The sequence below is a fragment of the Plectropomus leopardus genome, chromosome 14 (genome assembly GCF_008729295.1).
Source record: "Plectropomus leopardus isolate mb chromosome 14, YSFRI_Pleo_2.0, whole genome shotgun sequence".
NCBI classification, from domain to species: domain Eukaryota; kingdom Metazoa; phylum Chordata; class Actinopteri; order Perciformes; family Serranidae; genus Plectropomus; species Plectropomus leopardus.
The window spans coordinates 6,900,892-6,916,581 of record NC_056476.1 but is presented as its reverse complement, the minus strand read 5'-3'; the positions used below and the strand labels follow the sequence as shown (position 1 = coordinate 6,916,581).

At 36.3% G+C, this 15,690-nt stretch overlaps 3 protein-coding genes across 4 annotated transcripts in view; 1 reads left to right on the top strand and 2 right to left on the bottom strand.

The window, feature by feature from the left end:
- The window catches only part of smc6 (structural maintenance of chromosomes 6), a 28,526-nt gene extending 27,802 nt beyond the window's left edge, over nt 1-724 (bottom strand). Inside the window, exon 1 of the mRNA XM_042501289.1 lies at nt 689-724. Within this exon, the coding sequence (XP_042357223.1) occupies nt 689-707 (19 nt within the window). The 5' untranslated portion in view covers nt 708-724. The remainder of the gene's footprint in view (nt 1-688) is intronic.
- Nucleotides 73-3,474, top strand: LOC121953994 (ankyrin repeat domain-containing protein 66). Its single transcript, XM_042501294.1, has 3 exons — nt 73-211; nt 2,707-2,935; nt 3,124-3,474. The coding sequence occupies exons 1-3, from the start codon at nt 73-75 to the stop codon at nt 3,257-3,259; spliced, it is 504 nt and encodes a 167-aa protein (XP_042357228.1). The 3' UTR covers nt 3,260-3,474.
- Nucleotides 3,475-3,611: 137 nt separating this feature from the next.
- adgrf3a (adhesion G protein-coupled receptor F3a) lies at nt 3,612-15,202 on the bottom strand. 2 transcript variants are annotated; one of them, XM_042501292.1, is made up of 18 exons: nt 15,130-15,202; nt 14,137-14,191; nt 13,892-13,904; nt 13,645-13,773; nt 13,391-13,543; nt 13,175-13,281; nt 12,965-13,023; nt 12,757-12,881; nt 11,928-12,146; nt 9,779-10,021; nt 9,527-9,679; nt 7,982-8,096; nt 7,620-7,698; nt 7,160-7,336; nt 4,818-6,146; nt 4,691-4,732; nt 3,929-3,964; nt 3,612-3,845 (listed from the first exon to the last, which is right to left on the bottom strand). In XM_042501292.1, the coding sequence occupies exons 2-18, from the start codon at nt 14,182-14,184 to the stop codon at nt 3,789-3,791; spliced, it is 3,084 nt and encodes a 1,027-aa protein (XP_042357226.1). In that variant the 5' UTR covers nt 14,185-14,191; nt 15,130-15,202; the 3' UTR covers nt 3,612-3,788. The 2 variants fall into 2 exon arrangements, with proteins under 2 accessions (XP_042357226.1, XP_042357225.1); XM_042501291.1 differs by lacking the exon at nt 15,130-15,202 and having other exon boundaries at nt 3,613-3,845; nt 14,137-14,490.
- Between the last annotated feature and the right edge of the window lie 488 nt (nt 15,203-15,690).

The window sequence follows — 15,690 nt, the reverse complement described above, 5'->3', positions numbered from 1 at the left end:
GCAGCATTTAATGTTTATGAGCCCGGGCTCTCTTGTGTTGCACAACTGTTGCTAGGCAACCACAGTAACGAAATGACGGAGTTGCACCAGGCGGCGGCAGCGGGGGATTTTGATCGAGTTGAAGAGATTCTGAGGCGAAATGAATGTAATCCCAACCAAAGAGACATCGACTGGAGCTACAAGACACCTCTTCACTGGGCAGCAGCTAAAGGTAGTTACGTTTCAGGGGAAATTTACCGAGTCATTTCTCCTGGTACACCTGCAGGTAACAGTTTCGCTGTCGCCATTGCTTCCTGTAACGGTCGCGAGAGTAGATGTGCAAAATGCTCTGAAAGTTGACAGTTTTTATATTTAACTCTTTGGCATGCTAAGTTGGCCTTTTTTCCTCAGCCACGACTGTGCCCACATTTTCTGTGTTGCTGCATTAAACTTATAAAATTGCTAAAATCACACAGTCTGTAGGAGGCTTGAAAGGGGCCACAAAGACTACAGATGTTTGGTTGATTTATCTGAAGAATGGCTGATTCAAGTAAAATGCTTCCCCTCTTTCATTCTTTTGCTTTTAAATATTATAATTATTTCTACCACTGAAATAACACTGTACCAAAAATAGCATAATTGATCCAGAAATACAAGATGCATTATCATTTATGTCAGCATTTTCTTTTCAGAAATAAAACAACCTTACCAGTTTGTCCCCCAGGCATGTGGTTAACAAAATGAAAAAACCCTGCAAAGAAAATGATGAGGTGGTTAGTAGACAAGAAATAATTTTACTGGGCCAAAGGTTTACTCATTTGGGAACTTATCTAAGATTTACTGTAAGATTTATTGAAGTGGCAGTTTGTTTCTACGTCAAAATTCATTACATTATTACACACACACACACACACACACACACACACATAATTTAATGAATATAAATGTGTGTGTAATAATTTAATATATTTTTCGTATAAGATAAATAAGGGTCTATGTATACCAGTGTACATAAAGTTGTGTAGCCTATATACTATGATCAGGATTATGCATATTTAGATATAAGGTGTATATGTGTACACCAGTACATAAAGCCTATGACAAGCCTTGTCTGGCCTTACTTTGGTGGAGCTTTTGATAATGGTTTAATTTTTTATTAAATGGGCAGTATTAAATAAGTTTATTGGCTACTTCTTTCTACTCTCTTTTTAGCACATATAAAGTCTGCTGTATTTGTTGTATTTTGCATGTTTGGAATAAAGAAGTCAATCAAGACAGGAGATGACATGAAATTGCTGAAGGTTGTCAGTTTTAATGAGAATTTGCAACCTGGCTCCCAGCCTATTCCAAACAAAAATATATATGTCGTAATGTTTGTTTTTCTTTTGATTAAGGTACTTTATTATGTGTAATTTTGAAAATGACAATAAATGGTCTCAACAGACCCTTTTTATCTAACCCCTTGCAACCCGAGCAAACTGGTCTGTAATATAGTTATACATATACAAGTACAATGATAATACATACGGTTTTGATGGACATTTTCCCCTAGTTTTTGATCATTTTCCACCCCACCCCCCCTTTTATAAAACTAATTTACAGATCGTTTTCTTTGTCAACTTTAACTAATTTCTTGCAATTTGTGGGACATTTCTTGCCAAGTTGGTCATTGCCTTTATTTTCCTATGATTTAGAAAGAAATCAAACCAATTTACTTAGGTTAAAAGGATCAAATTTTTTTTTGTAAAAGGCATCTGAAGACAGCACAAGAAAACTGATGTCAACCCAAGTTTCACAGGGTTACTCTGAGATGAATATTCCTTGAAAATAATCAATAAGAAGTGTTATAAGCTTATTGTATTGTTAGAAAGTCAAATCAGGACAATATTAGCCCTATAAAGTTTTCTGGTGACACTCAGATTCAACGTCCATTCCAATATTTAGATACAGATATTTTTTTAAAAAAATCTTGTGTAAGAGCTATAAATCTTTATGATTTTTGGACCTGTAATCTTACATTTCATCTTTACTTTAAACACAGTTTAAACACAAATTATGTATTTTTAACAATACAGTTAGTAGACTGAAACCTGCCTTGTGCTTCGTCCTTGCCCACACGGCCATCCGATCCAACCCATGCTTGTGAAAAAAGGGCATTACTCTACTACAGTCCACTTTAGATGATGTGGGACACTGTGATTGGCTTCGAGACGTCCAATCAAATAATTCTATCCATTCAGTTCAAGTTAGATGACCGTAATCAAGTTTTCTGATATTTTAGTTTTAAATACGCAACAGAGGCATTATCCAATTAAATATGTACTTACATACATTTCCAGAACAGAAAACTGAACTTAAAAAAAGCCCTAAATATGCATTTTGGGCATTTCCTTTCCAGTAGTCTGAAAGAAGACACATTATGGAAGCAAAAACCCCAAAATTCAAAAATGACCAGCTAATTGAAACTTATTTAAAAGAGATTAATTTAAAAAAGGTTTCACCAGGGGTTTCTTATAATAAGTAATGGATAAACCTTGTGTGTGCTGTTGTTGCATTACTGAATGTATGTGGGGTTTTCTTTTTCTTCTGTTGCTTCCATTTTCTTGGTATATGAATTTCCTTTGCACCAATAAATAAGAATTTGTTTTTAAAAGGCAGGATTTTTTTTTAAATCACCAGGTTCTTAAATGCAGGTGTCAGATCACACTGTGGGGCCTTTTTCCACAGGACATACAGAAACAGTCAGGATCCTCATCGAGCATGGGGCCAGGCCGTGTCTGAGGACAGAGCATGGATGGACCCCTGCCCACTCTGCTGCAGAGTCAGGCCGACTGGCCGTGCTGCGGCTGCTGCACTCCCTGCATGCCCCTATAGACAAAGAGGACTGCTGTGGAGACAAACCAGTGCGAATAGCCGAAATATACGGACACAAGGATTGCGTTCGATTCCTTAAAAAGTATGAAATGGAGCCCAGCTTTTACAACTCTTCTACCACTACTGTTATTTCATTCTTAACTCCTCTCACACTGTCACACTTTAATTAGATTTTTCTTCTACATACAGAGTTGTTCTTTCAAATAGACAGCCCAATAATCTTAAATGATTTAGTTAAATAAGTAATTACCTGTTTTTTATATGTTGTAGAGCAGAAATTGAGTGCCAGGCCTACCGCAAGATGGCAGCCCAGAAAGGGATTTCATTGGATGACACAGACGAGGAGTGGGCAGAACATGGAAAAGAAAATGAAGAAAACAGGATCTCTGGCAACATTCAGACGTAGGCTTATACTCACCTTTGCACAACAAAAGTGTGAACAAGAATTTACAGTGTTTCAGTGCTTTAATTAAAAATTAAAAATGTGTAATATGCAGTATTGTTAAAATCACATATCACATTATTATGTCATTTACTTTCACATTATAGTCTAAATAAATCTAAAGCGACAAACAAAAATACAGGTTGGAAATATTTATCTATCAAACAAACATTATGCATTGGACTTCTATCATAGGTAATTAATCAAAACATAACAAAGAAAAATGTGTAATATACAGTATTGTTAAAATAAAATATCACATTATTATGTCATTTAATTTCACATTATAGTCTAAATAAATCTTAAGCGACAAACAAAAATACAGGTTGGAAATATTTATCTATCGAACAAACATTATGCATTGGACTTCTATCATAGGTAATTAATCAAAACATAACAATATAAATGTAACTTAAGAAGCTATTATCTACAGTTTTATGTTTAAAACGCAGTGTGTTTTCTGTTGAAGAGTGTACTTATTTTGAGACAATTTTCACTTCTTCCTAATTGAATCTAGCTTTGTGGTGCTGTCAGTAGTTGATGCTGGAGCCTGGAGAGCAGAAGAGAAGGATGTGTAAAATTAATAGTCACTGTATTGATTTACATGAGTAAACCCAGTTGTTGCACATTTACCTTTTTCCTCAGACGATTCCGCAGTGCTTCACGGGTCTGTCAAAATTAGATTAAAACTTTTGTAAATGATGCTATACTACCTTGTTTCTGGTTTTTGCTGTAATTAAACATTTGACTTCTTAAAAAAAAAACAAAACTTTTTTTAATAGTTAACTTCTGACAGCGTGGTGGCACAACAGCACAATACGCCTGCCCTGAACAGGCTGTGTAAAGCTGGGCTGTCCCAGACGAACGATGACCAATGTGAAAGAAATGTGGCGATATCTTTGGTCGTGGTTCTAAAATGGTGGTCCTACATTGCGCAGTGAGAGAGGTTCGAAATAGCTGCTGTTACAGCCTACGTCTACAAACCAACCAGTAGAAATGCAGCATGAAATGACACTGCTAAATGCTAGTGGATGCTAATATATACATCAAGCTCTCACTGCAAAATTGGCATGCTAAGTTGGCCTTTTTTCCTCAGCCACGACTGTGCCCACATTTTCTGTGTTGCTGCATTAAACTTATATAATTGCTAAAATCACACAGTCTGTAGGAGGCTTGAAAGACTACAGATGTTTGGTTGATTTATCTGAAGAATGGTGATTCAAGTAAAATGCTTCCCCTCTTTCATTCTTTTGCTTTTAAATATTATAATTATTTCTACCACTGAAATAACACTGTACCAAAAACCAAATGTACCAAATAGCATAATTGATCCAAAAACACAAGATGCATTATCATTTTGTCAGCATTTTCTTTTAAGAAATAAAACAACCTTACCAGTTTGTCCCCCAGGCATGTGGTTAACAAAATGAAAAAACCCTGCAAAGAAAATGATGAGGTGGTTAGTAGACAAGGAATAATTTTACTGGGCCAAAGGTTTACTTAAAGATCTTACCGACAATACCTGGAATGAGTTCAGCAAGGTAAAGACATAATTGACTACGAAGACCAGGATTCCAGCTGTGAGGTCAAGAAGCATCACGGCGAAGCCAAAAGCCCAAGTCACCCCAAAGATCGGAGTCAGAAGGATAACCGATCTCAAGACTGTTACAGCAGCTCTTCTGTCATATTCATTCAATTTTTCTGTATGAGCAGCATGGTCCAAAAGCTTGAAGATTACAACCGCCATGGAGAATACATTGAAGAGGACAATCACAGCAACTGGTACAACAAATGTATGGATGGACCCTTTCATAAATCCAGAATAAATCAGCCAACACGTGTCTTTAGAGAAATACTCGCCATCTGCTCCAGCCTTATAGGTAAGGAACGTGACAACAACTATCAGCAAAGGACACACATAGCCCATTGCTATGGAGAACTTCAGGTAGACTTTCTTGCTCAACTTATGGAACAAAAAAACTGACTGGTGAAGAAGCATGCTGCTCAGACAAAACATCCAAAAAAACATGGACAGGTAACAGAAATGCTTCAACAGGACAGAGACCTTACACCACAATTCCGAAATATTGGGTCCAGAGGATGCTATAAAAAAGGAGTCTGCAACTAGCAAACAAAGAGAGATGTTTACATGGGCAGTATGGCGTAGATATAAATTATCTGTTTTAACTACAGCGTTCCAGACGGCCAGCTCTACCCCGAGGCTGATAATGAGAGAAACAATTGATACAGACAGTCCAATGTAGGTCACCTCCTCTATCCAGGGGATCGTCAACTGATACCTCGACATTAGGATGGCAAATGAGGACAAATGTTCGCAAATGCAAAGACCCTCATTAGAAGGACCCATCCATTTGCATCCATCTTCAGACCAGTCATGGGTGTTGTTGTTCCAGGCGACACACTTTATGATGACATCGCGATTCCTCGGTTTGAGCAACTTAAAGTTGATATTAATCGTAACTGAATCCAATTGTTTTTCAGCAGTTGTTGACACAACAATGCTGTTAGGCTCGTAGGCCGTATCATTTCTGGATAAATACTTCCCTAGCTCTTTAAACCCAGCTGTTTTCACAGTGCCATGGTCGGGACTATCAAGACTGACGCTAACATCAAACACTGTGTTTTTACATTCTGAGCTCTGTTTGCAGTTGAATGAGTCTACCTCAATGTTTTTCTTTTTAGGGGCATTTGTTAAGTTTGACATTTCAATCAAGGTCTCGACAGAATTCAGGAATGTCTCAGCCACTGAAGTATTGTCTTCATCAGTCTTTAATATCCATGAGTCGTTAAGAGAGCTATCCAACAAATTGCTGGATGACTGCAAAAAGTCCTGAAAAAACAAACAAAGAAGCTTGTTTTAATTGCAGTTGGGTCAAATACAACATGTTAGCTCAAAGTCAAGCAAAATTTTTCCTCCTGGTGATGGAAAATACATCTATTTGACTTGCACTATGTGAACACAGTATTGGGCCACACCTCTTAATCACTGAATTCAGGTGTTTCATTCAGTCCCATTGCCACAGGTGTATAAAATAACCACCTAGTCATGCAGTGGAAGCTGTTATAGCTGCAAAGGGGGGACCAACTTCATATTAACACCTATAAATTTAGAATGGGATGTCATAAAAGCCCAATACATAAGTCCATATAGTGTATTTTTCACTGGATATTGACACAAAGTAGTCATAATTGACAGCCCTAAATTGTAACCCTTAAGATTTCAGTCCTGGTTAATCTGAAGACACCCGTGGTTACCATAGTAACAAATGAATCACCCAGCATCTTCAAAAGATGGGGAAAAAAGCTAAACAAAGTTGTTGCCATCTGCAGTTCCTTAAATTGCCACCTGAGGCTCGATAAGCGAGTTGATCCCCATAGATTAAAAAGAACTTTAACCTTTCATGACATCTCTATGGGAGATGAATTTTTATATAACTCTTCTATTTTTATTAAAGGAATATTTTGCTGCAAAATGACCATTTGTCTATCAATTACACCCTGCGGGTCATGAAAAAAGGTGATTTGAGGTAAATGGAGACCATTTTTAACAACCCCAAAACTATATCAAAACTCTCACACAACTGGTACAGTATGATCCAGTTGTATCCTTCCTAAACACATGCATTTTCTATAAAACATTATGATTTAAATCGTGTCAATACAAACAATAGCATGCACATTTAGGGTGTGAGTGTTTTATATTGAAACATTTTAGTTCCATGTTAGTTTGAATTCATGAAAATCATAAGGGTTGCTGCTTTAAATGAAAACTGAAAGTTTTTTGCCTCTATTTCGGTTGAAAAGGAATAATTGGAATCAGTAAACAAACACTGTAAAACTTACATTCCTTGTCGAAACATTTATGCTTATTTGCTTTTGACTCATACTGGAGAGTACTTGAACAGATGCATTAATATTTGAGAAACTGTTGATGTTGTGTGGTTCAGCTGTGACGTTGTCAAGGAGGACAAACACTTTTGCAGCATTTTCATTTAGTGAGCCAAGTCCGGTGTCTGCAGTCTGTAACAACAGCAATGATTAATGGGCGTCAAAATGTAAAAGTTTTCTGCCGCTAAATATTTTATTTCAAAAACTGCTGTAAAGGCATGAAAAGTAATTGATAATCCTCTCTATATTATTATGTAGTACTCAGTAGACAGTAGATAACAGTAGATAAAAGCTTTCACACAGTAGGCTATTTTATAATTTTTTATATTCAGCTTCTAAGTTTGGTATGACTCACATTCCTATCACATACTGGAGATCTTGTTTTATAACCATCAGTTATCTAAGTTAGGCTTACCTGTGCTTTCTGCAGCACTTGGTCCAATCTCTGGTTCACACACCGTGAAATCTTGGGTTTCCAATCCCCCACTGTAGAGCTGAAATGATTGAGCAGTTGTATAAGTAATTGAATAAGTCACATTTAAGCAAAAAATAAATGAATTAAAAAATCTTAAACTCATTGGTTCCAGATCCTCACATCATAAGTTATCTCATTCTTCTGTGATAGGAAATTAAATACAGTACTGAACAAGCAATTCTTATATGCATTTTTCACAATTTTCTCACAATATATAGACAAAACACTTCATGTATTAAGTGTGTGTGGGGGGGATCAGCAGATTATTTGCTAATAAAAATGATAATTAGTTGTAGCATTACCCGTTGTTGCAGAGCCTTTGTTCTTTTCCAGCCGAGTCCTTGCATTTCAACACTGCAGTGAATCCAGCTTTGGTTTCTTTCCAATCACCGTCAGCCTCACAGAACCGATCATTTTCTGTTTTGAAGAAGAAAAATTAAAGCTAGATTCATTATTCATATATCTAACAGTATTACTTATTTTATACTGTGTTCTATTTCTTATATCACTATAATACTGTATTACTACCAGCCTATATTGTTGTTTTTGCCGGCTGCTACAATGTTACAACTTCCAGCGTTATCTTTACTGTGTGTGTGTGTGTGTGTGTGTGTGTGTGTGTGTGTGTGTGTGTGTGAGACTTCATGGCAAAATATGGTGCCACTTAGTGTAGCTGGAAAAACCACAGAAGTGGTTTTAAGTATCTTACATTGTGTTCATGTTATTGTCTGTCTGTAGACGGATTTACAGATTTTATCAATGCATTAGCATGACGGCTGTGCAGGATGCAGTCACCAAACTATACATGTGTAGTTTAGATCAATGCAAACAGTTCAAAGATGGGTGCGCACTGAAGAAAGTGGCCAAAAGTAAAGTGGGTGGAAGTGGGGAAAGGGCTACTGAATATCATGCTAGTCTCTTCTATCTCTATTTTACATATTTCATTGTTTTGTCATGGTATAGCGTGTGTATAGTACATATAGGTAGGTAATGTAGTTTATCAAGAGCGAAGCATTGTTGTGGGATTTTCAGATAAAAATAATATAGGTAGGGTTGGGTACCCAAAGTCTGTGCCAACATGGCACCGGTTCCTATATGACTGATACCTGCCAGATCAAATGATAACACAAATTTCGGTGCCTCATTTTGTTGTTTGACTGTTTGAGTAGAGAGAGAGAGAGAGAAAATGGCCATTCATTTAGAGGGCATGCTTTCTTTAGAATTTATTATTTTTGTTTACAGTTATTAGCAGTTTTTTTCCTTGAAGATTTTTTGTGATTGCTAAAATCTTTGTGCATTTTTTTTTCTGTTGAAATATTTTGGTGATTTTTTTTCCCCCTCTTGAAATCTTTGGTGATTTTTCAATTATTTCTGTGATTTTATTTCTTTTAAGAATTTTGGTGATTTTTCTTTCTTTATAATTTTATTTATTAGATGAATTATTAAATGCTTTGAATTTATCCAAATCAATAGTTTTAAGTATACTTTAAACTGTTCAGTATGCTGAAATACTTTCATGTTTAAATCTGCATTTGCAATTTAAAAAAAGATGTCGTTTATTGTCATTAACAGTTTTATTTTTTTTGTAAGTATTAGCTTAGGCACCAGTATTGTTTTAAAAGTACAGTTTAAGCACCAGTATTGGAATAAACCCAAACAATACCCAACCCTATGGACACTATATTTTTCATTACATTGCGGGATTATTTGAAGGTAATAAATAGTGCATGAAATTAAGAAACTGGGAAACCTAGTAAAAATGTAAAATAATGCATTGTAAAATATGGATGTAACATCAGACCAAGTCACTGTTTTAAGACAATTTTTTATCAAATACTTAAACATACCGTATATGATATTGATATCAGTTGATGCAGTTCTGCTTTCATTGCACCTGTTTGTAAAAGTGCAATTTACTTGTGGTATTTTCGTTCGTTCGTTACATTTGAGGATTGTATAAACTGCATGAACTTCAGTTTTTCCATTTTTCTCAGAAGGACCTGCAAGGATCACATTCACACATCATGCATTTTCAGTTTGCACAAGGATTCGTTGAAATGAATAGGAAAAACAAACAGAACACAGGATAATGTACTCACTAGCAGGTTGTATCTCTCCCAAGACGTTTTTTTTGTTCCATGACACAATATAATTTTCATGGCTGCGCTCTATCTCACACTGGACTCTTATATTCAGTAAATCTGAACTTTTAGTGCAGCGTGGAAATGGTGGATCAGTGGTGATTTCAATGCTTGGCAGGAGGGATATGTCCAATACAGCGCTGGCTTGATGAGTTATGGTGTAAAAATCTGACATCTGATGATAGGCACATGTGTAATTCCCTGAGAAAAACATTAAGACAAGTTATTAGAAGGTGTTATCACCCATTAAAGGTCCAGTGTGGAAGATTCAGTGCCATCTAGTGGTTGAAACTTCTCCTGAGCGCCAGGAGTGTGGGATGACCAGAGGGTCGATGCAAAAAGGCAAAGTGCATATGGCCCCATCTAGAGCCAGTGTTTAGTTTTTTTTAAACATTATGACTACTGTAGAACAACAAGATGGACTCCATGAAAGAGAACCTGCTCTGTATCATAGATTGTATGTAAAGATGGACGACATGATAGCTCCATGGATGTATTAAGAATCTGGATACAGCCATGGAGGCTGGGCCTTGTTCATTCCTATGAGAGCTGCATGAAGTAAAAAAAAAGGTATAAAATACCCAGACATACTAGCCCATAAGGCATGTGCACTGAAGACTTACTGCGGCTGAGCACAGCCGAGTGAAAAAATAATTTATTGATTTACAAATGTCTCTTTCCCAATGCAAGTCAATGGGGAAACTCTTTCTGGGCCTGTGGGCATCACATGACCGACCCGGACGATGTAATTCCAATTTTGGCCACTATATAAAATTTGCATCAGAGCCTGGCGCACTTCCTGGGTACTTGGACAGCTCCCCAAAACTGAAGCTTAAACTTCTTGATCGCCTCCTGGTGGCCTCAAAGTACATGCCAAATAAGTTTTCCCAAAGATGGTTTCTGTCGTTTAAGGTAGTTCCCATCACCCTGATGTTTACTTAAGTGTTTGTTTTCATGATAAGTTTGATTTTAATGAGTTATTCAATTCTTCAAAAAGGGGATTTGTTGGACAGGTGTTTTGGTGGGAACGCCCCTGCACAGACTCTGGCTCCGAATGACATCACTAGTGCAAGATGGCTGCGGCTGCATGCCAGATATTTTGGCTTCACTTAAACATAGCAGGGTAAGTGGGGACACCTCGTCCATCTTTATATAGATCTACAGTCTTTGCTCAGTAAGTGGATTTAAACAGCTCACTTTAATGTAACAAAAGAACAATGATTTTTAATTTCAGGTGGTTATCTAATGAAAACCATTATGAATATTATACTCTATTTTTGCCAATAGATGCCCCTAAATACTCTGCGCTGGATCTTTAGGTTGATGTGGAAAACTTGGTAGCAAATTACTTTTCACATCCATCAAATACTGAGCAACATTAGCATCGTGTTTCTATCCACCTCACGAATGAGGGAAATATCTGGTTGTTTAGCTGCAAAGTCCTTCTCTATGTTCACCAACTACTTACTACCTTTGTTTAATAATACCACACCTTAAAATACTCTGTTACACGTAAAATGTATAATTTTCTTTATTCCACACGTTCTTTTGTTCTCGTCAAAATATGTGGTCTATTTTCCCCACAGTTTTTCCCTCTGAGACTGGAGCAAATTGGCATCATTTCTTTTCAAAAACATTGTAAGAAAGCAATGAGCAATTAAAAAAGAAATGACCAAGAAACTAGCAAAAAAAATGTACTTGGAAATTAGTATGAAACAAAAAACAAGAAAAGGAAAAAAAGACCATTTAAAAAACAAGGTGTTATGCGGAAAGGGTACCTAAAATTTTAAATGACTTCATAACATTATCTTTAATATGTATATATAATAACTAAAAATGTAGTTTCTCCCTTGTTTTTTTTTAAATTATCCCTAGACATTTTAAAAATTATTTTATAAATCTTCTTATTTCTTGCAATTTGTGGAACACTTCTAAGCAAGTCGCTGTTTACAGCACAAGAAAAACAATATTGCTCCAGATTTCAAAGGGTTACATACAGTACTTGAGCAGATTCACTTACTGACTTTCCTCCTCCGATTACTCATTTACACACTCACTGTGTGTCGGGACCAATATGTAAAATGTACAGCAGCTGAAACAACCATACCTGCCCAGCGTTGTGATAGGTTCTCCAGTGTCACAGTGGTGTCACGGGTTGTAGATTGCACCTTTGACTCTGTGCCATTAAATATCTCAAATGTTTCACCAACAACATTCTTCAGCTTCCACACTGGTGCAGTTTTCAGGTCCTCCTCTAATGTGCATATCAGCGTGGACTTTTTGTTGTAACACACAGGGTTTTTCGGCATTTTTAAATCCACAACACCTGTGGAACATAAGAGCTGAATCAGTGCAGAATCCAAACTTCATCCAGAAGGTGTGATGTGTGTCTGTCAGTGAGTCTGTACCTTAACTTTAACTTTATTATGCAATCCGGTCAACAGAAACAATATTGGCATTGTGTGCAGTGTTACAGTTACTTTTCAAATGTTATAGGTGCCTCAGCTTGGAAAAGATTCGACTCGCAGTTAGAGGCTCGGAGAAGAAATTCTATAAACTCTGGGAGCCCTTTTTGACATGCCTTCACATCCAATCAGCATAGGCTAAAAGCTACTTAAGCTCTGTCCTTGACTTGATAATAGCTCCTGTGTAAGTTACTATAATTTTTAACTTTCTATTTGTAGACACTGTGCCTTACATCTATCTCTGAGAACCGGGGATCAAATGTAATGCTTTAAATTACTTTGCAGTCATTAAAATAGTTGAAATTGACAGGGTAACTAGTAATCTGTAACCTATTGGGTTTCTTTTCTTTTCAATAATCGTTTTATTAAGCTTTTCTGTGATAGAAAATAGAAAATGTTAAAGAAAAACCAAAACCAAGAATACAAAGAATCCTAATGGGTGCACCCCACCCCACTGTTACATATAATTACCTTTAGTCTCCAAATTAAGAGTTGCTGATAAACTGGCATTCAGATGTTCGGATTTTTCAATCAAATCTTGTGGCTTGACTTCGCCAGCAATGATGAATTCGAAATGTGCGATGATGCTTCCAGCCCTTCAGTAAAAAAATAATACTGATTTCAGTCACAAACTGAAAACAGGAAAATGACAGATTTGGGGTTTCTTTTTAATACTTACTTGTATTTAGTAATTCTTAAGGTGTCAAATCCCTTCAAAGTGCTGTACACTTTTTTCAACTGCAAGAAAAAAAAAAATCATTCATATAATTTTGAACACATTGGTTTACCATTTGTGAATGAAAAAACTTAAATGAATTACAGTATCCTTGATCTAATACAGATAATTAACAATGTAATGTGCTGATATTTCAGAAATTTTAGTTTTTACCTCCTGTAACAATTTTCCGTTACAGTCCTTGAATTCCTCACTGTCTTTATCTCCCAGACATGAATGATACTTTAGGTCTTGCAAACGAATTATTCCTTTGATAGCAACTGTGGGTTCAAAAAAAGACTCTTGTATGCTTATGACACAAACGTACACATACATATGCACATGCAAAAAGTAAAAGGTTTAAAATAAATAAATAAAAACACCAAATACCTGTCTTGCTTGAAACACACATGTGAGCTGAGTTACTGGCAAAGGTGCATGTTTCGTTGCCACAACATTTCTGATCAGATTGACAAAGTTTATCACTCCATGTGAAGTTAGACTTGCAGTGACACTTTGAGCCATCCGAGACGTTTTCACAGACTGATTAGAGAGAAAAAAAATTAAACTCAGGGATCAATCTTTTTTTACTAATTAAAATTAATCACAGTGCTCAGTGATTGAAATATTAGAAAAATGTTTACCTGTTGTTATTTCAAGGCTGTCAACGTTCAGGCTGGTATCACTCACAAAAGGTTTCAGTATCTCGGTTACATTTTGGATTGCATTTTCCTCTATCGTCAGTTTGACATAATACATTTGTGTTGAATTTCCTGAAACATGCAAAAAACAAACAGACATCAACTTAAATAAGGTACATTTTGAAATATCACATACAATTTGTCTTTAAGATCAATTTTATGCTCATTTTGAAACTCATAATCATTTTACCTGTTTTGACAGCCTGCAAAATCCAGAAGACAAACATTCAATTTAATGCAATTCAGTGTTAGAATTTTGTATTTTAAAGGGACAATTAACCCTACAATCAAAAATACATATTGTATCTCTTACTTGTAGTGCTACGTATCAGTCTTGATTGAGAAAGAGCACCACAGGTTAAAGGAAACACATGTATTTTTGATTTAGGGTTGAACTGTCCCTCTAAGATGTGATGGGTTATGATAAGGGCTCACCTGACAGATGTTAAGTCCCACGAAATAAAGAAATATGAAGACCCACATCCTGTTCCTGCAAATGATCCATAACATAACAAGACATCTGTATTGGCCACAGTCAGGGAGCTCACTGACTGATGATGTAACGTAGGCCTATATACTGTATACACCGCTAGCAATTTTTGGTTCTAAAAACATTGTGAGAGCGGTACAATATAACTGATGCAATGTTATAGTAACGTTTTAAGCGGCAAGTTTTCTTTTTGTTTCCAGAACATTCTTCGTAAAGGGAAACATTCTCTATGAACATCAATAAATGTTAAAAAAACATTTTTTTTGATTAACATATTACATTACATTGTCATAAAAACAGGTCGGTAATCACGTTTCTCAGTAACACGCTCTGAATGTTACTTTGACAATGTTCTTCCTTTGTTATCAGGAAACATTGTGGGAATGTTTCATAAAAAGACCATCTATGATCTGTCACCTCTGAACATCACCAAAACAACCTCAGAATGATGCAGTTAAAACGTTATGTCGGAGTCGGCATTTAACAGAAACATTACTTGGAATGACGAACATCCTTAAATTGTTCTCTGAACATCAGATTAAAATATTTTCTTTAAAACATTATTGTAACTTGAAGGTAACGTTAGCCAGTGTTGTAGGAATGCTCCCTTAGGTACTCTTATTCTACGTTAAGACTAAGTAATGACAAATCTACCCCTTATTGATATGTGCAGGTTTGTGTGTCTGTAAACAAAACAGTTGACACTTTAAAAACCTGAGTAAACTGTCTTCTAAAAACATTGAAAGAAGGCATTTAGCAACGAGAGAGGAAATGACCCAAAAATTAGCAAACAAAGTAGTGAAAAGTACTTTAAACCTGCTGAGACAGAGATTTATGCCATTAGATGTTTCCGTGTCACAGCTATGGCACATAATTCATGTGCTTTCCAGGCACATGTGACAGGTATATCGATAATCAATATAGCAGGAAAAGCTCACCTGTTTTCCTCAGTGTGTAACCGTGAACCCTTACAGCAGCATCTCACAATGTCAGAGGAACCCGTCTGTGTTCCCAAATGACAGCAGCACACTGACAGAGGTGTTTTTTCAGCAGCTTAACAGGAAGTGAAAAGCACAAAGATGATTCAGTTTCCAGTTAGTTACAGTGTCCAGTGTCTACAGTGTTCGTCAGTAGCTGTTTACTGCAGATAGACATGCAAAGTAAAAAGGGCCATTCTGTCGGTCTAATTTGACTTTCAAAGTCTACAGAGACTATATGGTGCTGGGTAAAAAAAAATAATTCAGACACAATTTTCCTGGACAAGTGTGTCATGTTACATGCTATCCCAACTGCTGCCTCCAGGACGTTAACATTTGTGGATTTTAATATAAACATCTCAATGAATATTGGAGGTATTTTGATGAAATGTGTGCAAATATTCATGGTTCCCTGAGGATGTATCCTTTTGACTTTAGTGATTACCCTGACTTTTCCTCTAGTGCCACCATGATGTTCACATTTGTAGTTTTGGGTCAATACCTTGACAAATATTGATGGAC

Excerpts from the sequence above, each read along its gene's own strand:
- LOC121953994 (XM_042501294.1), top strand. The coding sequence starts at position 73 with ATGACGGAGTTGCACCAGGCGGCGGCAGCGGGGGATTTTGATCGAGTT. Across the intron at positions 212-2,706 it reads TCACTGGGCAGCAGCTAAAG|GACATACAGAAACAGTCAGG; the intron begins GTAGTTACGTTT and ends CTTTTTCCACAG. Across the intron at positions 2,936-3,123 it reads TGCGTTCGATTCCTTAAAAA|AGCAGAAATTGAGTGCCAGG; the intron begins GTATGAAATGGA and ends TATATGTTGTAG.
- adgrf3a (XM_042501291.1), bottom strand. The coding sequence starts at position 14,211 with ATGTTATGGATCATTTGCAGGAACAGGATGTGGGTCTTCATATTTCTT. Across the intron at positions 12,147-12,756 it reads TCTTAATTTGGAGACTAAAG|GTGTTGTGGATTTAAAAATG; the intron begins GTAATTATATGT and ends TATGTTCCACAG. Across the intron at positions 7,337-7,619 it reads AAGTGCTGCAGAAAGCACAG|ACTGCAGACACCGGACTTGG; the intron begins GTAAGCCTAACT and ends CTGTTGTTACAG.